The sequence below is a fragment of the Ananas comosus genome, linkage group 12 (assembly GCF_001540865.1).
Source record: "Ananas comosus cultivar F153 linkage group 12, ASM154086v1, whole genome shotgun sequence".
Lineage (NCBI taxonomy): Eukaryota > Viridiplantae > Streptophyta > Magnoliopsida > Poales > Bromeliaceae > Ananas > Ananas comosus.
This window is the reverse complement of record NC_033632.1, coordinates 10,458,165-10,477,314: the sequence shown is the minus strand read 5'-3', so window position 1 is coordinate 10,477,314 and position 19,150 is coordinate 10,458,165. Positions and strand designations below refer to the sequence as shown.

Genomic DNA, 19,150 nt, shown 5'->3' with positions numbered 1-19,150 from the left:
GGATCAGAAGACAATTAGCCTTTTAAATTGTTGTTAAAAAATTAATTTTGTTTACTTTAATATTTTGTTTGTTATTTCATAAATGTTCTATTTATAAAATATAAGCTATATATTTTTATATTTAGTTTATTATATTTTTATTATTGGTGACCATTTATCGCACAGTTGGTGGCGACAAAAAGTTGTCTTTTTATCTTCAACTAAGGTGGCGAGTGTGGTGGTTGCCACATAAGGTATACATTTGGTGGCAAAAATGTATTGCCACCTTATCTTCATAAAAGGTGGCGACTAATAATGGCCACTAAAAAATCATATTTGATGGGGATAAAATGTCGCCACTCTATCTTTAATAAGGTGGCGATTAATAATTGCCACTAAAAGTCATATTTGGTGGCGACAAAATGTCGCCACACAATTTTTAATAAGGTAGCGACTAGCAATGGCCACTAAAAGTCATATTTCGTGGCGATAAAAGGTCGCCACGCTATTTTAAAAAAGGTGGCGATTTTTCATGCTTCGCCACAATTTCATTTAGCGGCAACACTTTCGGTGGCAGCTTGTGGCGACTTTAAAAGTCGCCACCTTTTGAAAAGGTGGCAACTTTTTATATATATGGTGGCGACATTAGTCGCCACCAATATATAATATTCTTGTAGTGATAATACCAATCTTTTCAGATAGTAATTTTTTTTGTAGATTTATAGTATTTTATGAAAAAAGAACTTAAGAGGTTGTATTATATACAGTTGCGAATATTTTTATATATTTTTACTGATCAATAATTTAACTCTTTCGAATCACCAAATGAAGATATACTGGATAAAATATAGCACAATATATAAAAAGGGTTAAAGAAATAAAACTAAGATTTATTAGATTCTCTTTGGCAAATAAATTCATCTAATTAACATTATCCATTATTAAATCAAAATGGTTTTGGAATATTTTTATGACATAATAACATAACATGACCCAGGAATCTACATCTACCTTATACTCCTTCTAAATAAACAATCTCATTTTCTTTGTCTCCAAATTAAAAAAGTAACAAAAAAAAAAAGATAAAAATGTATGGAACCCCTTAACTATATTGGCTTTTCTGAAATAGCCCCCTCAACTTTTGGTTTTTCGATTGGGACCCCCACAACTTGTAATTTCTTGAAATTTAAATAATTTTAGTTAAAAAAGTTTTGAGAGTTTATCAAATTCATTAGTGATTTCACCAAACCTACTAATTTTAGTCATTTTTACCAAAGAAAATTAGGTCAATTTGTGGTTCATAGCTGGTAGAATTATTGGATTTGATAACATTTTTAACTTTAGTTAGTGTAAAAATTAAAATAAAGAAAATCAGAAGTTGAGGGGACTCAATCCCAAAAAAAAAAAAAATTGAAGGGGCAAATTCAAAATGATCTATAAGTTGAGGGATTATGTATACATTTTTACCAACAAAAATTAGGTTTCTTTTCAAAAAAATCAAACAAATAAGCCACCCCATTTTTAAAACAGTTAACTTGTCAGCACCAACCCCTATTTAAGAGAAATACTTGCACCTGGACCCGGTCTATAGACCAGCAAGCCTGCGGTCCGAACTACGCGGTGAACCGGGTCCACGGGACGATCTCGCCGCCGCCGTCGGAGAGGTCGCCGAGGTCCATCGACGACTTGGTGGACACGGGCAGCGCCGCGTACCGCACCGAGAAGCCGCGGCGGAAGGCGTCGTCGTCGGAGTCGTCGGCTCCACCGCCGTTGCCGCCGCTCCCGTTTCTCTCGTCGAAGTTGCGTGCGTAGCTCAGCGGGTCGTACCCGAACCGGCCGCCGGCTCCGGCGCTTGCGCCGCCGCGCCGGCGGCGGCCGAGGCGGCGGAGGAAGGTCTTCCAGCGGGGGCCAGCGATGACCTCCGACCACTCCCGCACCTTCCGGAGGGCCCGGACGCCGCGGTCCCACCACCAGCGGCGGGTGGTGGGGCCCCCTGCTGTCGCCGCAACGTGATCGTCGTGGTCCCTCCTGTCCACAGGAGTAATGGCGGAAGCAGTAGTTGAGACAGTGGTATTTACTGGCGACCCTGCGGGGGGACGAATGCGCTCCCAAGCGTCCCGCGGCCATGGTACCCAGAAGCAGCAGCACCCGCGCTTCGCGAACATCGCCTCCGCGGCCGCAGCGTCGTCTGGGGTCGGCGACGGTGCCTCCGACCCCATTTCCATTACAACAACCACACGACCACCAACAACAACAACAACAATTCTTATTCAAATCCCCCTCTCTCTCTTTCTCAATCTCTTGAATGGTGAGGAGAGAGAGAGAGAGAGAGAGAGAGAGAGAGAGAGAGAGAGGGGATTAGATTATTGATGTAATAATTGTTGTAATAATAACTACAATAAGACTAATTAGAAAAAGTAATAGGTGGGGGAAATGGACGGTTGAGATTTGATGGCCGTTGGAGATGTGGGGGCGGGAACGGACGGATGCGGTGAATGGGGGGAGGTGGGACCCACTGGAGGTTCCCCGAAGATCCCGGAGATTATAACGGTCGCCAAGAAAGGAAGAGATTATTTCCTGGACCGAGTGTACAGTATAATTCATGCACCGCACTTTTATGTTTCCGAATTAATGTCGTATCTCTTGAGATTTAGTAATGGTACACAATAATTAATGTGTTATATAAAATTAAAATCGAGATCAAAATGTATAAAACTTATTTCTAACCTATATTTAAGCGCACTATTTGCTCTAAATAAATAAAACATTCAAATTTTGAAGTGCGAATTTAATGTTTTATTTAACAATAGGTTCTTCCAATAAATCAATGACAAAAAGTAGGGTAATCAACAAAGTAAATATGGTGGTGGACAAGTCATATTCGAAGCGAATTTTAAAAAATCTGAATATAAATCTGACAATCAAAGCCAAAATCTGAATTCAAATCTGAATGCCATGTCCGGAGCTTGAGCAGAAGCAAATACGATAGCGTGCCTAGAACCGCAATTTTCTATACACACAAAACGACAAATAATAATAAGGCCTTTTTGCATAAAAAATTCACTTATTTTGGGTTTTTGCAAAATCAGATCATCTTTTTCGTTTTTCCAGATTCGGTCCGCTTTTTCAGTAAACTGACCAAAATACCCTTATTACTTTTTCTCTTTCCTCTTTCTCTCTTCTCTTCGTTTCTGTCGCTGGCGGACCGTCGCCTTCTTCTTCACTGTCGCCTCCCTCCTTACCCTCCTCTCCACCGCCCGCGACCCCCTCCTTCTCTCCCCCGCCGCCGCGGACCCCCAGCCCGATCCCGTCGCCGCGGCGGCAACGGCTGCGGCGAACGGGGTCGGGCTGGATGCGGAGAAGAAGACGACGGCGAAGAAGAAGAAGGGGAGGCCGAGCGGCAGGGTGCAGGAGGGGGAGGCGGAAGCACAGCCGGCGCCTGCGCCGCGGACCCCCAGCCCGATCCCGTCGCCGCAGCGGCAGTGGCAGCGGCCGGGGCGAACGGGGTCGGGTTGGATGCGGAGGCCGAGGCGGAGAAGAAGACGACGGCGAAGAAGAAGAAGGGGAGGCCGAGCGGCAGGGCGCAGGAGGGAGAGGCGGAGGCGCAGCCGGCGCCGGCGAGGAGTGGGGACCATTACACCATTACACCATTACACCATTTTGCACCATTACACCATTACACCATTTGCACCATTACACCATTACACCATTACAATTTTGCACCATTACACCATTACACCATTTGCACCATTACACCATTACACCATTACACCATTTTGCACTATTACAGCATTACACCATTTGCACTATTACACCATTACAATTTTGCACCATTACAACATTATACTATTTGCACCATTACACCGTTACACCATTTGCACCATTACACTATTACACCATTTGCGCCATTACACCATTCGCTGGTCGGCGGCTTCTGCGCGACGGCGGGAGGAGGGGCGGCGCCGACGGAGAAGAACACGCGCGGCGCCGGCGCCGGCTGCGCCTCCGCCTCCCCCTCCTGCGCCCTGCCGCTCGGCCTCCCCTTCTTCTTCTTCGCCGTCGTCTTCTTCTCCGCCTCGGCCTCCGCATCCAGTTTAGGCCTTCTTCTTCACCGTCGTCTTCTTCTCCGCCTCGCCGTCGTCGGGCTGCATGTACAAGACGGCCAACTCGGTGTACCGGCCGGACACGCCGGAGTCGCGCTTCACCAACTCGTCGGACGAGGGGCGCGATCGGGACATGACCAGCCTGTCGACGACGCCGTCCGACGACGAGTAGCATGACGGCGAGTCGTCGGAGAGCGTGATACGCGACATCAAGTCGTCGGCGCACGTCGACCGCCTCTTCTTTGAGCCCCCCGGCGCCGACACTGGCTCCATACTCGGCGACGCGGCGCCGAAGAAGGCGGAAGACGACGACGACGACGGCGACGGCGGGGCGGTGCCGTTCAAGGAGAGCGTGGTGGTGGCCATGGAGTCGCGCGACCCCCTCCCCTCGCCCACGCTCTCCTCCGCCTTCGCCGCCGTCGCCATAGCCGTGGGCTCGGCGACGGCGACGGAGACGACGGTGGGGGTGGGCTCGGCGGCGGCGGCGGCGGCGGGGGAGAGGAGGAGGGGGTCGCGAGCGGTGGAGAGGAGGGTGAGGAGGGAGGCGACGGTGAAGGAGGAGGGTGAGGAGGGAGGCGGCGGTGAAGAAGAAGGCGACTGTCCGGTCCGCCTCTTTTTTTTACGGCGAGAAAAAAAAAAGAACGACAGAAATGAAGAGGAGAGAGAAAGAGGAAAGAGAAAAAGTAATAAGGGTATTTTGGTCAGTTTGCTGAAAAAGCGGACCGAATCTGCAAAAACGAAAAATGTAACCCGATTTTGCAAAAGCCCAAAATAAGTGAATTTTTTATGCAAAAAGGCCTAATAATAATCAACTCATGTAGACAAGAGTTGGAATATTAAAAAAACACCAAAACACAGCGTGGGGAGCTAGCTATGGCGCGACTCCCATACCGCTATCACCGATGGAGGATAAGAGAAACTCTGAAAAAAAAGGCAACAAAGGAGTGCGAGAATTATATAAATTAGTTCTCAATTGGTATAATTGCCGTAAGGAGTAGGCTCTACCCATTACGTATAATAAAGGCATAATAATGAAGTATGAAATAAAGGGTACTAAAACAACATGTGCTCATAACAAAATAAGTCTACTATCATCCCTATGTAATATTGGAGTATGTCTATTATGATCTTCACATGTATCAATTTATATGATTATATGTTGAGTATTGATTATCCAATCAACTTGATCAACACAAAGTCCAATCAAACTTACATCTTGTCTAGTGGTGCTGGCTTAAATGGGCCAGCATCCTGTCCTGTGGCAGGGGGCCATGTTGGGCCGACTTATGTTCAAAATGGCGTGAGGCTGAGTGGGTCGAGTCATGTTCGAAGTGGCGTGAGGCTGGTTGGGCCGAGTCACAATCGAGGCCCGCGGGCGTTGTATCTGTACGCTTTAAGTGAATTGATTGTGTATTTCTAACAGCTCGAGCTTTTGAAATTAATGGTTAGCGCCAATGATCCGACAAGTAGTTTCAGAGCCAGAGGTCACGGATTCGATTCTCGCATGCTGCAAATATGTGGCCATGTTGGGTCGAGTCATGTTCGAAATGGCGTGAGGTTGGGTAGGTCGAGTCATGTTCGAAGTGGCGTGTGGCTGGTTGGGCCGAGTCACAATCAAGATCCGTGGGTGTTGTATCTGTACGCTTTAAGTGAATTGGTTATATATTTCTAACAGCTCGAGTTTTTGGGATTAATGGTTAGCGCCAATGATCCGACAAGCGGGATGTTGAATAATCACACATAGACCTACAACAGTACTCCATAGTACATAGACCCACATCAGTACTCCATAGTTAGGGTGAGCCGAAATCACATTCTTGTAAGGCTAAACCTCCATCCAAAGGATCATGACTTGTAGGGAGCAATCCTCATAAGAAAAAATAGCTCTTGTAAGTTGTATTCCAATAGTTCACTTATTATACCACAATTGGAATACATAAAAGGGTAATCCGGCAATATCGACATTTCATCAAATACGTAGTAGGCACTTTCATGATCTAAAGCTCTCTATGACATAATTTTTGTCCAATTGCTATTGCACTATCGGGGCATTTTCTCTAAGTGCACTTCATCAAAGAGAATAAATAAACAATAACTACAAAGCATGTAAGTATAAGTTGTCGGATCATTGGTGCTAATCATTAATACAAAATCTCAAGTTGTTGGAAATACGCAACCAATTCACTTAAAGTGTACAAACACAATGCTCATAGGTCTCGATTGTGACTCAGTCCAATCAGCCTCACACCACTTCGAACATGACTCGGCCAAATTAGTGTCATGCTACTTCAAACATGACTCGGCCCAATCCTACCTTCTGCCACAAGGCAAGATGCTAGCCCGTTTAAGCCAATAATGGGCCAACCAGCCTCACGCCACTTCGAGCATGACTCAGTCCTACCTGACCTCTTGTCATAGGGTAGAATGCTGGTCTATTTAAATGAAAAATCAACCCCCTTTCCCCCTACCCTTCCCACCACATGTACAAATTCGCAACATGCGAGAATCAAAACCTGTAACCTCTGGCTCTAATATTATTTATTGGATCGTTGGTGCAAACAATTAAATCCAAATACTTAAGTTGCTAGAAATACAAAACTAATTTACTTAAAGCGTACAAATACATCGCTCACGGGTCTCGATTGTGACTCGGTCCAATCAGTCTCATACCACATCGAACATGACTCAGCCCAACCCAACCTCCTGCTACAAGGCAAAATATTGGCCCTTTGAAGCCAGTAACAAATAATTTGCAAATTTATAGTTCAAGACCATTGCCTTGCAAGCTTGGTCTATGGCCCTCTTTATTAACAATCCTAAATCTACAAATTCGATATTTTGTTGTGGGTAGCGTGCAAAATTTGCATATAAAAATAACATAACGATCCAACCCGCTAGCAACAATAATTTGTTCGGCCCAAACCACCGGCCCAAAATGTTTAAGCCTAGTTATTATTACAAGTGTATAGACCTCATAAAAACTGATCGGAATCAGTATCTCATCCGATGTGGGACTATTGGGGTGTTACAAACTCCCCCTATTTAGACCCTGACGTCCTCCTCGGGTTCAAACCACTCCTCAGGTTCAAACCAGATCACAAACAGATAGATCAGAATCAGAATTACCAAATGAGAGGTGGCTCCCAATAGATAGACTATAATCAGAATTACCAAACGATGTGAGATTCAGAAGGTGGCTCTTATGGGTTCAAGAGGTGGATTCTAAAGGTGGCTCCTACGGGTTGAAGAGGTGGCTCCCGATCCATTGGTGTAGCACTTTGTTCCGCATAGCGCTTAACTCTCACACTTTCAGTTGGCATTCGGCTCTGATACTAAATGTAACGACTCGACCCGCTAGCAATAATAACTCGTTAGGTTCAAACCACCGGCCCAAAATACTTAAGTCCAGTTATTATTACTAGCGTATAGGCCTCATATAAACTGATGGGAATCAGTATCCCATTCGATGTTGGACTATTGGAGCGTTACAAATAAATCAGCAGAAACATATAAAAGTTATCTCAGCTATGAACAATTTGAATCAACTACCCCACTTTTCAAAATTTTAATTTTATTGCTCAGCCTTTCAATTTATTTGATTTGAATCGGTCAATAATAATTTAACTTTAAAATTTAAGTTAATGTTTTAGTTTAATGAATTTACAGATGCAAATTGCATGCATTACACTAACAAAATCGGTAAATATAACTGACGAATTTAAAATTTGAAGTTAAAATATCATTCAACCGATTCAAATCAAACAAACTGAAAAGTTGGATAGTAAAATTAAAAAATTGAATAATCGGTTTAAAATAACCTAAAATTTAAAGAATAATAATTAGATGAATGTTACACGGAATAATAATTAGATGAATAAAGAATTGACATATGCTGTGTCTAAAGTCTAAAGCCTACTTTTTTAAAAGTTTTTGAGTTGCTTCCCAGGAATTTGATTATTCTAAAAATTTAATTATTGGAAGGGGACTCCGCGAAAATTTAATTATTTTAAAAGTTATTCCCAGGAATTTATTAATGATTACCCATCAAAATCACTTTTGCCTTTTGAAACTGGAAAAAAAAAATTTGGTGGAAATTTCTTTTTACATATTTTAGTGTGTGATTTATAGAAAAAAAAAAATTCAGTCGCACCTGTTTGTTTAAAGAAAATAAATAAATAAAATTTTTATTATATATATTATATATTATTTATATATAATAATTATTATACTATATATATAATATATTAAATTTATATTATATTATAAATTGATAAGCATATAGTAGTTGGTATGCTATCGGAAACATAAAGTAGTTGGTGCTTTTGATTTTTTAGCCCTTAAATCAACCCCATTGATCATTTCTAATATTATTAACCAATGGGGATCAGTCAACGGCCCTAAGGGGACTGCTATTATCCCAACCATAGAATTTTTGATCAAATGGCTAAAAAATCGAAAACACCAACGACTTTATTCTTCCGATAGCACAGTAACTCTATACATATATATATTATATGCAATAGTAAGTATACAATATTATATAAGAAATTATATATATTCATAAATAAAAATAGGTCAATTTGCATAAAAAATACACTTATTTTGGGCTTTTGCAAAATTGGGCCACCTTTTTCATTTTTGCAGATTCGGTCCGCTTTTTCAGCAAACTGACCAAAATACCCTTATACCTTTTTCTCTCTCCTCTTTTTTTTCTCTCGTTCTTTTTTTCTTTCTCTTCCCAGAGAGCGGCGAAGGCGGATGAGGCGGCTTGTTCGGCGCATCCTTACCCTCGTTCGCATACCCCCGCACCTTCCTCGTCTCCGACCATGTCGAGGCCGCACCGCGACTTTTTTTTTTTTCCTCTCCGACTCTCCTCCACCGTTTCCGACGACGACGCCTCTATCGCCCTTGCCCGTCCTTCTCATCCTCGCCCTCTCCTTCCTTCTCTGCTGCCTCCGACGACGACGCATTTTCGCAGGCGCCGACAATATGCCGGCGCATCCTTACCCTGGCCTGCACACCCCTGCACCTTCCTCGCCTCCGACCCTGCCGAGGCCTCCTGACTCTTTTTTTTTCCTCTTCGACTCTCCTCCACTGTTTCCGACGACGACGCCTCTTTTGCCCTCTTCCGCCCTTCTTGTCATCTCCCTCTTCCTCCTCCTCTGCCGCCTCCGACGACGATGCATCTCGGCGCCGGCGCCGACACCGTGGAGGTCACTGCGGCGTTGCAGCATCGGAGCAGGGGGGTCCTTAGCGGCAGCGCCGCCGGCGCCGTCGCCGTTGGCAGAGAGGGGTGACCAAAAGAATTATAAAAAAAGCAAGAAAAAAAAAGATAAAAAATTATAGAAAAATAAGGATGAAGATGAAATTGCATCGTTAACTGAAAAAAAAATTATAAGTTGTATTACTTAAAATGTAAACTGCAGCTTTAAGATGAAAATTACACTTTTTAAACAAAAATTACACTCTTTGGGAGATATTTACACTGTTTCTCCTCTTATTGCACTCTTTCAGATGTAAACTACATCCATTAAGATAAAAGTTACACTCTTTAAACAAAAATTACACTGTTTCTCCTCTTGTTGCACCATTTCTCTTCTTGTTACACTATTTTTTATCTTAAACTGCACTCATTTAAGAGATATTTATACTGTTTCTCCTCTTGTTGCACTGTTTTTCCTCTTGTTGTACTATTTCTTCTCTTGGTATACTGTTTCTTCTCTTAAAGGATGCAGTTTAAGATAAAAATAGTGTAACAAAAGGAAAAATAGTGCAACAAGAGAAAAAATAGTGCAACAAGAGGAGAAACAGTATAAATATCTCTTAAAGGGGTGCAATTTAAGATAAAAAATAGTGTAACAAGAGGAGAAATGATGTAACAAGAGAAGAAACAGTGCAACTTTCGTTTAAAGAGTGTAATTTTTATCTTGGTGTGTGCAGTTTACATTTGAAAGAGTGCAATAAGAGGAGAAACAGTGTAAATATCTCCCAAAGATTCGTTTAAAGAGTTTAATTTTTATTTTAAAGCTGTATTTTACATCTTAAGTAGTGCAACTTATAATTTTTTTTTGCAATTAACGATGCAATTTCATATTCATCCTTCTTTTTCTATATTTTTTAATCTTTTTTTTTTGCTTCTTTTATAATTTTTTTTGGTTACCCCTCTCCGCGGCGCCGGCGACGATGCCGCTAAGAACCCCCCGCTTCGAGGCTGCAGCATCGCAGTGACCTCCACGGTGTCGGTGTCGGTGTCGGTGCCGGCGAAGATGTATCGTTGTCGGAGACGGCATAGGAGGAGGGAGAGGGAGAGAACGAGAAGGGCGGAGAAGGGCAAGAGAAGCGTCGTCGTCGGAGACAGTGGAGGAGAGTCGAAGAGGAAAAAAAAAAAAAAGAGTCGCGACGCGACGTCGGCAGGGTCGGAGGCGAGGATAGTGCAGGGGTGTGCAGGTGAGGGTAAGGATGCACCGGCATATTGTCGGCGCCGGCGAAGATACGTCGTCGTCGGAGGCGGCAGAGAAGGAAGGAGAGGGAGATGACGAGAAGGACGGGAAAGGGCGAGAGAGGCGTCGTCGTCGGAAACGGTGGAGGAGGGTCGGAGACGAGGAAGGTGCGGGGGTGTGCGGGCGAGGCCGCTCTCTGGGAAGAGAAAGAAAAAAAGAATGAGAGAAAAAAAAGAAGAGAGAGAAAAAGGTATAAGGGTATTTTGATCAGTTTGCTGAAAAAGCGGACCGAATCTGCAAAAACGAAAAAGGTGACCCGATTTTGCAAAAGCTCAAAATAAGTGAATTTTTTATACAAATTAACCATAAAAATATAAAATATATATAATAATATTTCACCCTTCCGTGGTGGTCCAGTGTGGACCACTCATGCGGTCCACGAGCCCTCACATAATGGACACCGATGTGATGGATTCCCTCAGTCGCCTTTCTTGCTCACGAAAAGCTTTTTTTTTTTTTTCCTCAAAATCGTTAAATAAATTTTATAAAATAAATTATTTTATGCCAAATCAAAAGCTAGAAAAAATATTTTTAGGATAACTTTTACGTGAAACTACATACACACTTAGCGATAAATTTTTAATTGTTTGGCTAATCGTAAAAATATATTTTTTTTAAAAATAAGTTCGCAAATTTTTCCAAACACAAAAGTTCCATTTTTTTCACTCAAAAAAGTGAAAAACGAAAACAGCTCTCGAACATAACGACACATGCATATGCATATATAATGTCCACTGAAGGAATTTTGAAGTGGTCCATGAGCTTAAAGCAAAAGCTCATGGAACATATGCGTAAACTATATGGTTTATATATTTTATTATTAAATAATATAAAATATACAGTAGTTGCTCTCTATATAATATTGCATATATACTTGTTGTTATTCTCTGGTCACGTATAGCGTGGTCCAGATCTGTCGTATACATAAGGACCACCCACGCATATGAAGCAACGACTACAACAAATCAACTAATATAAACAACAAGGATTTCCTACGAGTTGGAGTATCAAAATATAAAATTATTATTCTATTATAACTACTGATCGAACATGTACTATTACAAGTTTAGTCCAATTGAACAACTTCTCAAAATTTTAATATTCTACAAAAGGACCCACCTCTAGAAGCACCAAAAAAAAAAGAGAAAAAAAAAAGGAAAACTAGCTACTGTGCAATCGCCTGATCTCGATCACCCACGGAGGACGAAGAACTTCTAAAAAAAAACCAACAATATTGCGTGAGAATTAACTATATAAAATAGTTTCTAATGGTACCATCGCCGTAAGAAGTGTTCTGTTAGATGTACACCCTAAAAGCCAATCAGATCGAGACATATATTCTTTTAAGAACAAAAATTTATATTTGACTTTAAAATATTATGAATAAATTTGGATTCTTATTTCCATTCATATTGTTTATGTGTCCATAAATCGTCAAAAAAATTAATAAGATAATGAAATATATTTTCAAGAGTTGAGAATTGAGACATGTGTCATTGATAGTTAATTCCTAAATGCTCCCGATCGATGGATTATCATCGGGACAGTAATTAATCAGGTGAGATTAGTGCATAGGTCGCTTCCTCTTTTTGGGTAGACGAGTCTCGAGTTAATAGTATAGGAACATCGAAACGAATATCCAGGTGGTTGTTAGAGAACAAAGATACCGAGCATGACCAACGCGAGAAGTCATTTGGATGTCTACTCACTCGTTAGTGACTTATGTATGTTGCAGTGGTGTGACCGGTCCTTTGACCTGCGGTGTCTCGGCTATTCACAATAAGATTACTGTAGTTTGGCTGTATATACACTTGTCCCTACCCATTCGGGTCCTTACGGTGCATGTTGGCTGCATTGTAGGAACATGGTGTGCACTTATATGGAATTTATCTTCTTTGGTAGATACGGACGTTAGCCCTATGTGATTATTAGACCGAGTTTAGAAAATCTTGGTTAGGGCAGAGTTAATAGTGGAAAAAAATTTTCAATATTAGAAACTCGAGACGAATAAATTTGACATATGACAGACAATGGAGTTTGACGAGTTATTTCATGACCTTCGTCTAGTCGGAACTCTAGATAGAAACACTGTATCATACGGTAACTGCACCAAGAGGTTCAGTATTTCATTCTACTGGAATGCCACTACATGCTGATAGGTGTCACTGTTGGGTTGTGAGACTCATGAGAATTATCTAGATGATCGTATAAATTTCTCGTCTTTCTACAAATGACACTGGATATGTTGGTGTAAAATCCAAAATTTCCTAATTACTTTCTTTTATTATTATTATCTTATTAACTTATTTATTATCCTTTATTAATTTTAACTAATTAATATGTTTTATATATTATTTTATTTCCTAAATGAGTGGAAACGTCCGCTCAAAGAGCGGACGTTTTCCATCTTAATTGGCGCTGATTATGAGCGACGTGGGTCGAACGTTGTGGACCAACGTTCAACTCCCACATCTATATAATGCTACTGTTTATACACTATGTGGCATGATGCAGAGAAAAAACAAAATAAAGGGATCAATGAAAATTTATTTTAAGTTTATTCTATTTTCCAATTTTCTTTATTTTAATTGATTCTTATCGCTGGGAGTTGAAAGAGTCTTCGTTAACCTTCTTCACGATCGTGCTCGCAGAATAAGGAATTCCGGTCGTACCTTGGGGTGTTATTTCCGGTTAATCCCGCACGTAAGGACGGGAATACGCCTTAGGGCAGTGCTTCGCACGCTTCCGGATCGATCAAATTTTCTATTTGGATTTAGCGATTATCTGTAAGTTGATTTATTTATTTTCATAATAAAATTTAGTTAGATTTAAATCACAATTAGATTTCTGTGCGGCATTTGTTCCAACAATCTAAGGCTTATTTCAATCTGATTGTGATTAAAAATTCAACAGTCTAACAAATGCTAATCCGTATTAAATTAATTTTATATGCATATAATTTACTTGTTAAATTGTTTGTATGATTGGCATTCAAACATAAATTTTTTCGGGATTAACACTTTAACCTATAATTGCATATTATTTAATTTATTATTAAAGTTACAATTTATTTGGTGATTATTGTTTTTTTAAAAATTGCCTTTACTGTAGCTATTACTACAACAGAATTAGGTTATAGGGACACATGTTTGGGACACTTTTGAGTAAGTGTCCTATTTATGCTAAAACTTAAAAACACATCTACTAATGCCTAAATATAAAGCCCAATCCAACCAAAAATAAAAGATTACTCTACTCAACCCACCACACCCAGTCCACTTGGCCCGATTACAAACAGAAAAGAAAAAAAAAAGAGAAAAATCAATTACTATCTTTTCTTCTCTCTTCACTCAATCCACTGAAATTCTAGACGAAAAGCCTTTACTGTCGTCCTCCTCCGCCACCACAGCCAACGAGATAGAGTTTTGGCGGTTGTTAAATGCTTAAATAAGTGTTGGTAAATTAGCAGCACTTTTTTAGGTTATAGCGACACTCTTTAACTGTCACTATATACCTAGCGACCCCATATAGCAAACTTTTTAAAAGTGTCGGTAATTTTAGCTAGTAGTACTTTTTTAACTGTACCTACATTTAAAAGTGTCGCATATACGTTTTTGTTTGTAGTATATTTTGTAAATATATATATATATATATATATATATATATATATATATATATATATATATATATTGTTTTCACTGTTTTTTCTACGGGATTTTAAAAAAGGGAAAAAAATTCTTTGGTAAAAAAAAAAAGAAAAAAAAGAGGAGAGTTCACTACAGTAAATTTAGTTTATGTGTACGGATGCATTCATACCAGCATTGTCTAACCTATAATATCATCTCTTAGTTGTCACTATATTTGTTACATTTAAGTATTTTATACATTGGTTACAGTATATCATTTTATTCTGTTTGTGCCATCTATTTATTGTTGACCCAAATTCTGTTAGACATGATTAAGGCCATATTTTTAAATTCTGATATATTTCAGAACTTGTGGGGGTTACTCTTTTATCAGTTTGATAAATTTTGATATTATAATTGCTCTCGTGATTTTATCCTAGTGTTCATCTTGGAAACGAATTTTGCAAATTCTAAGATTGGCAGGTAAATTATTTTGAGACATAAATTTATTAGATGGTTATTTTTATAATATTACTTATTTGATTTTGTCAGATTTGATCAGAAATTTTGCAGATTATTTAATGAAAGGCCTGAACAGGACTAAGCTCTTGAGATCATCGAGGGGTATGGGGCTTTGCCCATAAAGGGCCTTTCTGCAATGGGAACCCAACCTTTGTGATAGGAGATCCCTTGAAGAAGATTTAATGTGGTAAAAACAAGCTGTCAGGTTGGCGAAAGAGCATTTTCTACAAATTTTATATAGGAGTTTTAGCTCCAATCCCATCCCTATGTTGAGTAGTGCTCTGTGTAGTGGATTAGGTTGAGCTGAGAGTTCTTAATGGGATCCAAGGCAATAATTTTCGCGAGATGTGACTCTACACACATCCCTGGAGGAAACCACCTATATAAGAGTATCCGTATGTGGCCGCTGCTATGTGATATGGGCTATCCATAGAAGCTTTTATGAAAAATCAAGGTACTGTGCATGGCCATTAACGCACAGACCCGCGACGGAGAATTCTGTACTGTGTGTGTGGTAGTTGAAGTCAAGGCCAAAGGAACGTAGTTCAAGACCTGGTTCACTCCGATTCCTTCTGATGGAAACTATTTACACTAAGGGCTTGTTTAGTTCAAGAGTGGAATTGGAATGGATAATGGAATGGGAATGAATTGGAATGGTAATTGGAATGGTCCACTCCCCCAAGACGTTTGGTTTATTTGTGGATTGGAAATTGGAATGAGTTATTCACATTTCATTGTTTGGTTCGTACAAACTAAAAAAATTATAGGATACTATAATACTAATTTTACTCTCAAATATAAATTTATATTATTTAAAATTTATGAAAAATATAATACTATTCTCTAATAAGTTTTCCAAAAAAAATATCAAATTTATTTTTAAGAACTTTTATTGATGTGGGTTAGAGATAGGGTTCTGAGAGAGGATAAGTTGTTTTTTTTTTTTTTTATGAGAAAGGGGTGAGGAGAAGAAGGGTGAGATGGTCACATGGGCTTCGAGAACTTAGTGGGCTTCCAGAATGAAATCTCAATCCGGGCTAGAAGACCGGAATCAAGTTGAAGGCTAATGGGACATTCCCATTCCAGTCCGGAATAGGGATTCCAAACCGATTCATGCGAACCAAACAAATTAACCGGATTTGATCAAACCAGTTCCCATTCCATACCCAAAATGGATGAACCAAATAAGCCCTAAGTGGGGTTAAGTCCTTAAAGACACCTCGCCTACTGCATAGTATAAATACCCGGTGATTTATTCATTTATTTATTTTAATTTTTAAGTTTCATTCCTATTTCGATAATTTTGAATTTTGTGAGGGATTGTTGGTGTAAAATCCAAAATTTCCTAATTACTTTCTTTTATTATTAGTATCTTATTAACTTATTTATTATCTTTTATTAATTTTAACTAATTAATATGTTTTATATATTATTTTATTTCCTAAATGAGTGGAAACGTCCGCTCAAAGAGCGGACGTTTTCCATCTTAATTGGGAAAAATTCTAGAAGGCAACGGGTATATTAGTGACGTGGCGTTACAAACCAATCAAATTAATCCTTTTAAGAATATATGTCCCATCCTGATTGTAAAAAAGTATTTTTATTGTACTTTCGTTTGAAAAGAAGGAATATGATTGACTTGTTATTGATGACGTGGTGCAAGTGTGACAGTGTAGAATTCCTCCTTAATTGGCGCTCATTATGAGCGACGTGGGTCGAACGTTGTGGACCAACGTTCAACTCCCACATCTATATAATGCATACTGTTTATACAGTATGTGACATGATGCAGAGGAAAAACAAAATAAAGGGATCAAAGAAAATTTATTTTAAGTTTATTCCATTTTTCAATTTTCTTTATTTTGATTGATTCTTATCGCTGGGAGTTGAAAGAGTCTTCGTCAATCTTCTTCACGATCGTGCTCGCAGAATGAGAAATTCCGATCGTACCTTGGGGTGTTATTTCCGGTTAATCCCGCACGTAAGGACAGGAATACGCCATAGGGCAGTGCTTCGCACGCTTCCGGATCGATCAAATTTTCTATATGGATTTAACGATTATCTGTAAGTTGATTTATTTATTTTCATAATAAAATTTAGTTACATTTAAATCATAATTAGATTTCTGTGCGGCATTTGTTCTAACAAGATATGAGGTTCGGGATAGTGCATGGGACGATTTTAATTAACTTTGACCTTATGAGTAGCGAGCTGACTTTTGGGTCGAACCTTATGTTCTTTTAGACTTTATTCTTTGTCATTTGATTATTTAATATTTTGCAGTTGTGGATTTATACTTCTTAGTACCTTCTTCTTTGGAGTTTTCGGATTTAGTACTTAGTGTTCATCACCTTGTAGATATTCTCCCGATGTTTATATAGTCTTATTCTTGTTGTTTGAGGAGATTGGGTGTGGTAGTAAATTATTCATTTTGTTTAAGCTAAATTACAGAAAACCCTCCTGTCAATATCCGCTTTTTCACTTCTTCTTCTGTCATTCAAAAACCTATACTTTGCCATCTTAAAAAACAAAAAATGTTCACTTTAGCTCTCGCCGTAAATGTTTCGTTAGGATTCCGTTTATATATTATTTTTTATACCCAAAATAAAAAATGTTTACTTTAGCTCCCGCCGTAAGTGTTCACTTTAGCTCAAAATAAAAAACGTTCACTTTTGCCCTCTTAAAAAATAAAAAATGTTCACTTTATCTCCCGCCGTAAGTGTTTCGTTAGGATTCCGTTTATATCTTATTTTTTATACCCAAAATATCCTTGAAACCCTCATCCATGCCCACACACATGCCCTCGGCTGCTGCCTCGCCCTCGCCCTCCTCCATCGTCGGAATGAGCAAGATTGGAGAGGAAGAGATGAAGAAGATGAAGGTACTTTGGTCATTTTGTCATATCGTACCCTCTATGAACATTTCTTATATTTTAAGGGGGCAAAGTATAGATTTTTGATTGACAGGGAGAAAAAGTAAAAAAAACGGATATTAACAGGGAGGGTTTTATATAATTTAGCCTTTTGTTTAATCTATTTTGTTGTCGTTGTCGTCGTCATCGTTTTTGTTGCTGTGGTTGATGCTACGATTGTTTATAGTACCGTAGATTCCCACACTGTATATGTACAGAAAGGATTCCTATCCCTTTAGATAGGGGAGACTTTGTTCATATGGCATGTCTATACATGTTTGGAGGAGTATTTTTGGTTAAGAAAAATTCAAACATTTTCTACTTGTTTTTCCTACGAAAGATTTTACAAAAGAGTTTCGGAAAATAACAGTATGTGATAGGCTAACGAGGATGACAAGATCAAAACAGGAAGAGTACGGGTAGAGTCTAATGGTTTGGGATTAACGAGTTATTATTGCTATTAGGTCAGGTTTGATTGTTCCACAAAATGTAAAGTTTAATTATTACAAAATATTTTATAGATTCACATATTTTAATATTGTAATTTGTTTTTTCACCAAAATGTACATATATGGTGAAACATATTTATTTTTGTCCTTGTGCCCTTGCTATTTTTATTTTCTGATTCTACATATACTGTCATTTAATTCCTCCTATTTAATTATTCCCAGTCTTGGCCTATCAAAAAATTTAGAGTCTAGACTAGGGATGCAAATGGATCCGGGGTGGTGGAGCTCCCGCCCCGATCCGCCCCGAATGGGGCAGTAAACGGTAGGAAATAAACGGATTCGGGGCAGGAAACGAAAAAATTTTTGATCCGCCCGGAATCCGCCCCGCCATGATCCGCCCCGAATCCGCCCCGAATCCGTCCCGAATGCATGTCTTTAAAATTTTTCCATATGTATGTATTTAAAATTTTTGAATTTTGTTGCGAGTTGTAATTGATATTTTTGATTTTTATAGTTGATATTATTAATTATATATAACTTCATAATATTATCAATTAATATTAAAAATTTTGTTGATTTATATTTATAAAATATTAATAATATTATAATTTATAAAATAAATACTATTTGGCGGGGCGGAATCGGGGCGCCGGCGGGAAGCGGGTTATAAGGCGGGGTGGATTATGGGATAACTATTTTCAACCCGTCACGGATTCGGGGTGGGAGGCGGGGCGGACTTTTTGTAGTCGGGGCGGAGCCCCGCCCCGCTCCCGCCCCCAGATCGCCCAGTTTGCATCCCTAGTCTAGACCATAGTTAGTAATTCGATTCGGCAAAAATTCGGTACGGATTATTTCGGATAAAATTCGTCTTCTAATTTTGAAATTCGTTGAAAAATACGGCTAAAAAACGGATTCGGTAATTATTCGGATAGATTTATACGATTTATACGTTCTTCAATTAAAATTCGGAATCAAAAATTCGGCTATTAAATTAAAATTATTTTCTCAAGATTTATTCTATTAGTATAATACTCATATTTCTTAGAATATAAGAATAAAA

General features: G+C 39.3%; 1 protein-coding gene across 1 annotated transcript; it reads right to left on the bottom strand.

Moving 5' to 3' along the window:
• On the bottom strand, nucleotides 1,417–2,284 carry LOC109718593. The gene has a single exon (XM_020244898.1). The coding sequence runs from the start codon at nucleotides 2,202–2,204 to the stop codon at nucleotides 1,593–1,595; it is 612 nt and encodes a 203-aa protein (XP_020100487.1). The 5' UTR covers nucleotides 2,205–2,284; the 3' UTR covers nucleotides 1,417–1,592.